Below are 6,875 nucleotides of genomic sequence, written 5' to 3'. Positions count from 1 at the left end.
TGATCCATCAAAACAAACGGGATGAGAGGGATCATGTGTTTATGTATAGATCTCCCTTATTTTGCATGTGTATATAATGTAAATATATGCGTATCTCTAATGTATCATACATATAGATTTAATGTATACATGTTTCATATAATTATATACTTAACTTTACGTTCCTGACTACATTTACCATTCATTTAACTTCACTCTCCTTCGAAAAGTCCGCCAAAAGGTAAACAAACTCAAAATCAGCAGAGAATCCATGTTTTTCTAAAACGGTTTGTAATCCAAGTCTTGGACAATGATGCCTAATATATCCAATATAGATATTACTTTCCAAAAGTAGTATGCTCATATGAAGTATTGGTAAGAGAAAGTACAGTAAAAATTATTTTTTTCGCCCGTGTAACTTTCGTGATAAGCCTATCTCCGTGTCACGGAGTTTCCACAATTGTTCCAATACTTTCCATGACTTTACCATGCTTTTGCCACGCTTTTGACATGAACACGCGCTTCTAGATATCAATCGTGGCATGTTCATGTCATGTATTCTGCGCGCTAAGGACTTAGAATATGGCTGTAAGTAGCATGAAGTGCCGTAAATAAAGGGGGGACCCTGATTGTGGGGTACAGGGGTGGAATCGCGTATTACATTCTCTATATGTGAATAGTAGAGGTTGAGAGGAACCTATCGATACCACTTCTGTAGTATTTAGTAACGCGGCATTATTCGGAAAATGTACCCATTTATTTCACATAGCCCACGATGCCAAGCTTACACTAACTGCGTAACTCATTTCTGCGGTATGACCACTAGTGCGTGTTACTATGCCATGGTAACAATTCATTCTAGTTGTAAGTATTTCTTTTCCCTATTATATATTCCGTGCATTTCATTTCAAGTAATTTAACATTTCGAATACTTTTTTTTTATATAAACTGTGGATAGTTAGTTACTCGACTGTCATTCCTCGAGGAGTGCCGGTGAGAATCGTTTGATTTTGAAAATTGTCGATTATCGGGCACTCTTTGATCAATATTATGGCAAAATGAAAAAAAGGACATAAGTCACCATCTCGGTATAATATCAGAGCCCATCAATTACCCCGAGTGTTGAACTTGTGCAATTTTTAGTGAAGCAATTTGGACGAAATCGCCGGAACCGAAGAAAGGTGCAATACAGAATGTTTCTATATACAAAGGTTTGTGGATTCCTGGCAGCAAATTACATGTTGAAACAAATGTATTATCGGCGAGGCAATATCCATTATTCTTCAAGGTCCGCTCCCCCAGGGGCTCCCTAATTAGAGGGTTTGTCAAGAGTGTGTTCCCTTCGATTTTTATTAAAATTTTGCGCTTCGATTCGTAGATCATGATTATTAGCGGACCCGGATGGTTTTAAACGTTTTTATTTGTTACGTGCTTTTATTGCACACGTAGTATATTTAAGCTTGTTTTATTCCATGATATGACTAATATACTTCATACCCTCCCCTACTATCAGGACTTAACAATTCCAGAACCTGTTTGCTATGGAAAAAATAGCAGATTCACGCAAAACACGACATAAAAGAATTTCATACAAAAATTTTAATTGCGAGATACGATGGCTGTAAGAAGCTGGAAATTCGCCTTTGCCCAGATCTGCACAAAATATGGTAAATTTTCCGAACAACGCCGCGTTACGAAATACCACAAAAGTGGTATAGATGGATTCCTCTCAATCTCTGCTATTCATATATAGTGAAAGTAATGAGCACTTCCACCCCTGAAGCCCACAATCTGGGTCCCGATACTAGGGGAGGGCATGAAGTAGATCAGGGAAATTGCGGGGTAAAATATGAATTCCAGCCATATTTCGTATGCAAAATCTTAACCAATTACCTACCTAACTTTGCTTAGGTTTGAAGTTTATCCTAGCCAATGATGACAGCAACTGAGTCTTCGTCTCATATATTCCTCAGGATAGGAAGCTAGGACCAATAATGACGCAACCACTCAATAGAGGGCACTCTATAATTATATTGTAAACAATGGGGAATATTGCGCCATCTATCAGGAGAACATAATAGCGCATTGGGGGTTTCCAGTCCACAGCTTGCCGCTAGCCAGAAATACGTAAACAGCCATGTTTGATTTTCAGGGCGAAGATGGTGGTTTCGGGGTATCTTGCCCAAGGTATGTTGCACGAAGTGCCCTAAAAAGGGGTGGGACCAGGGGTGGGCGAAGCCCCCCTTTGGCTAGGGATTAATTCAAAACTAGGCAAAGTTAGGTAGGTCATTGGGTTAAGATTTTGCAAGCGAAATATGCCCCGAAGTAGGACGAGGTAGCACGAAGTGCCTTAAAAAAAGAGACCCAGATTGTGGGGTCGAGAGGTGGAATCGCACATGATTTCCACTATATATGAACAGTAAAGGTTGATAGGAATCCATCGATACCATTTTTATGTTATTTCGTAACATTTTACCCCGCAATTTCCCTGATCTACTTCATGCCCTCCCCTACTATCGGGACCCTGATTATGGGCTCCAGGGGTGGAAGCGATCATTAATTTCACTATATATGAATAGTAGAGGTCAAGAGGAATCCATCGATACCACTTTTTGTGGTATTTCGTAACGTGGCGGCGTTCGGAAAATTTACCCAAAATATAAGCCAATATATTTGAAATAGCATATTTGGCTTCAGAAAAGAGAATACAGAAATTTGTACACGAACTTATACGTAATCTGTACAGATTCGATGCCACCATTCGAACGTGTGAAAACGTGTGAAAGTTACTTGGTGGTGAAAGTACTTTTGTTTATTTTCATACATATTCGTTTTTTAAGTACATAGAAAAGCCACCCTCCCCTTTTATTGTTTCAAGATTCCCCAAGTTTGAGGTAAGAAAAAATAACTCAAAACCGATGCAGTTGTCTTACTTAAAATTACCTTCTATATAACTCCACACAAGGCAATATTTTGTTACGCAAGCCAATCACGTTACGTTAAAAATATTACAACAATCACACGGTAACACCTGCGTGACATTTATATATAATGGATAAGTAAAGCAGTTTTTAAACCTCTTACCATGGTTAACATTTGCGAGGGGTGTAGCCCAATCTATTCCAAAGTGATTGCAAATTATTTTCAAAATAACGAAAAGAGTTATCATTTCTAAGAGCGCACGGTTTGTTACCATTAGCGGTAAATTACCCACATTGCAATTTACCCTGTAAATACCGGGCGGACAAGCATAGTTGGCAGTGCAGCCGAAGAAAAAACGGTCGCGAAGACTAAGCGGCGCCCGAGGCGTTTCTCGACCAGCGATTACACCGGCATCTTCTGACAGGGTACACATTTGAAATCTTTCAAAATTGTGTATGGAAATCATTGGCTTCAAAAAAGATGGTCCTGAAAAAATGATAGCTTGTTTGGATATTTCAAAATCGACTAGTATTGATTGACGAAGTTTTTGTTCGGAAGTCACCGAAAATTGGTATAAAAATCAAAATTCAGTAGGAGGGGCCGATGTAATTGCTGAGATCGACGAAACGTTGCTCCTTCGCCACAAGTATGATGGAGTTAAACATGGGTTGTTTTTTTATGGCATTGAGCGAACAACTAAAATAATCATCGTGCCTTTAATTGGCACTGATAGAAGTGAGCGATGCCTATGATAGATAGATTGTCTCTGGTTCAACTTTAATTAGTGATAGGTGGGATGCATTTAAAAGATGATGGCTTTAAACCTCATATAATAAATCATTCAGAGCACTTTGGTGACTCGGCAAACTCGATTATATACATACCCAGAATATTGATTGTTTGGCACTTGAAGGAATGGATAATGCGGCCGGATATCCGGAAACTATTTCTAGAGTAGTATATTTCTAGATATTTATTAAGGAAAATAAAGCCTCTCCACTCCTTTTTTTTTTCTTTTTTTTTGGGGGGGGGCAGTTTGCCATCATAAGGCGCTGGCTCACTACCACTTTTCCGTCAATTTTCTGAAAAATTGTCAATTTTTGAGCGAATTGTCGTTTTTCTAGTCAGACGATAATTCCGAGTTTCCGCGTAAAAACATTTCCGTCGTCTTATTGGCCAAGCAGACTCAAATCAAGAACTATATTTTAAAATGTTTGTATTTGTTTAAGATCATTAATTATAATAAAATTTAATGAATCTTATTTTTCTTATAAATACTATGAAATTAACAAATATAAATATGCAAATCTAAATGTTATTTCCATAATCAAACATATTTCTAAGTGCTCCATTTAATTGTTTACATCCATAGAGCTGCAGAGCGCGCCAATTTATCCTCCAGATTTGAAACACATTGTACTGTGCCAATTCTCTTGCATAGACACACGCCTTTCAGAGGAATATTTGATTGAGAACATTTTCTTGCATTAACTTATGTTCATCATCTGCTAAAACAGAGTTTAGCATCGCTGCGCACTATCGCTTGTTCGGCGCCTTTGTTTACAACTGCGAGGCGAGTATCGCATTACTAAGCCGATGGCTCCTTGCGGTTAAGCGCTAGTGTGACTGCGCGCCTCCAAAAATTGACAATTTTTGAAAATTTACGAAATAAAACGACGGAAAATATGCTAGTGTGACAGCGCCTAAATTTATCCGCCTCAAGGGGATAAATTCAGAGTTGCCGTCCCCTGCCCCAGTGCCTCCTAATGAGGGCATATCCTCAGATGCAGGTAAGGTTGTAGTACTTTGTATCGTAGGTAATTTATAGTCATAATAATAAAACATAAAATGCTATATAGCTGGCGCAAGATAGTATATACCGAGGATCTAAATACGAAAATATATATTTAAGTACTGGAATCAAATGGTTACACCTTGCATAAGGCCAATTATAACAAGACAGGTGTATTTACGGTAAAAGAAACGTCGACAAATCATACCCAATGAAAACCTCTTCAAATAACGTCATTGTCTTCAGACCAATCATAATTCTTCAATTTTTTGTAACTCAACCCTCGGTTGCCGGTTTTATACCAGTCAAGTGCGACTTTTGTCAAACTTTTACAAGGTCTTGGCGTATTAAGGCGAGGCTGTAGGGAAGTAGAAATCAATGACCAAATAATGGTAACCGGCGAGTCATAATTATCGCACATGAAGTCACAATCTCCAGAGAATCGTAATAATTTGATCACGAAGGAAATGGCCATAATTAATAATAATAATAAAAAAAAAACAGCCGTTCTAGTACACGCGGTTTTACAGTTTATAACTTTTGCACTTCAGCGTAGCATGAATGGAAAAAAAATCGCAGTGTTTAGTACGATATATCCAGGTAATTCGGTCCGATACTAAAGATGTGCAAACGCTGATTTTAAAGCTGGTGCATGTCGACATTGCGCCTTCTAGCGACCGGCGCGGCCACTTAAATTGGATATTTGCTCAAACATTTAATTTTGAGGTTTGGCTGGTTCATTCTTTTACGACAATTGCTTGGATAATTTGATTGCAAGAAAATTGTTTAAAGATTTCAAGGGTGTCTGAAAATCGACATTTACCCAACCGTCTACCCAACCGTTTTGGCCGTTACAACCCAACCAACTAGCTACTTGCAATATTTTTCACATAAAAGTAAAAGCTTGCAAAAAGCGTCTCATTTAGGTTAAAGTTTAGCCAGGCGGGTTAAGTTAGCCACCCCACGTGTGGCGTGTAGATGTCGGCGTGCAGATGTTGTATAATATACGAAAAGCCGACGATGGCCGCCGTGTTGATGAAAGCACTTTGGTTTTGTCAAGAAATTAAGAATCACAAAATAATCATCCACTAATAAAATAAAAAAATTCTAAATATTTTTTTTGTTCAAATTCTGATCTAAAAATTTAAAAAAAAAAAAAAATTCTATTCAAAACAAATCAAGTTTGCTTGAGTAGAAAGCACAAATTAAATGGCTCGAGAGACAGTACACGTACATGGCGATGCATTGCTAATGGATTTTCTTTTGTTGATGATGAATTAACTTAATTTTTTATTTAACCCAATTTTTTTCTCTAAAACTTTTTTTATAAAAAAAAATAAAAGGACACAACAAAAATCTGATAGGCTGTCAGCGAAATCATCTCAGGTCTCTTCAGAAAGGTCTCTTCAAGGAGGGAAGAGAAATGGAAAAGCAGAAACAAAAAACGTCCCCCTCCTCTGATGACTCTGTGTGTGTGCCCGTTTTTTTTTTTTGCTGCTTCTACTTCACCGAGCCGCCGACCTCACCTCAATAAAGTAAGTAAAAAAAAATAAAAAAAACAAAAATTCCCTGTGTGTGTGTTGTTTTGATATTCATATATTATATAAATAAGCAATTTTAAAAAAAAAAAAAAAAAAAAAAAAAAAAAAAAACGTATGTAGTAACGTTTATTTTATTTATTTTATTAATATATATGGTAGTGTTGTTTTGATACATGGATAAGCAAAAGTAGGAAGCTCTGATTCCTCCAGAAGTCTATTCACGCGCACATATTTGCGTGTATATATGTACTGTACAGTATATATAATATATATCTATGTATATGTACATATATGTATAATGTATATATATATATAAGTATATGCATGTTACCATCTATACATATTTAAAGCCCAGCTGCTGCTGGAGGAGGATATCTAAGCCAAAATTTTTCCTTTTTTACACCCTATACGCTTTTCATCTTTAATTAGAACAAGGATAAAATTAAGTGAACTTTTTCTACCACCAGATGGCTTCTATGTTTGATAGACCGTTTAGATCTTTAGCAGACCTGAACGCATACACAGAAAACATCCTGGATGTCGCAAACCTTCAGATTAGCAAAGCTTTTTCTGCAGAAACTCGGAGACATAAGAGAGGTAAATGCTTTCCTCTGTATAGCAGCTTCATCAAGGAAGAATGC

The 6,875-nt window shown here is 37.2% G+C and overlaps 1 protein-coding gene across 1 annotated transcript in view; it reads left to right on the top strand.

Moving 5' to 3' along the window:
* Window positions 1-6,875, top strand: part of LOC122262297 (uncharacterized) — a 32,480-nt gene that overhangs the window by 1,648 nt on the left and 23,957 nt on the right. Inside the window, exon 2 of the mRNA XM_086537689.1 lies at window positions 6,702-6,831. Coding sequence (XP_086393815.1) covers window positions 6,702-6,831 — 130 coding nt within the window. The remainder of the gene's footprint in view (window positions 1-6,701; window positions 6,832-6,875) is intronic.

The sequence above is a fragment of the Penaeus japonicus genome, unplaced genomic scaffold (assembly GCF_977035675.1).
Source record: "Penaeus japonicus unplaced genomic scaffold, GWHDUDI00000001_assembly GWHDUDI00000006, whole genome shotgun sequence".
Taxonomy (NCBI): Eukaryota; Metazoa; Arthropoda; class Malacostraca; order Decapoda; family Penaeidae; genus Penaeus; species Penaeus japonicus.
This window is presented reverse-complemented; position numbering and strand designations above follow the sequence as displayed.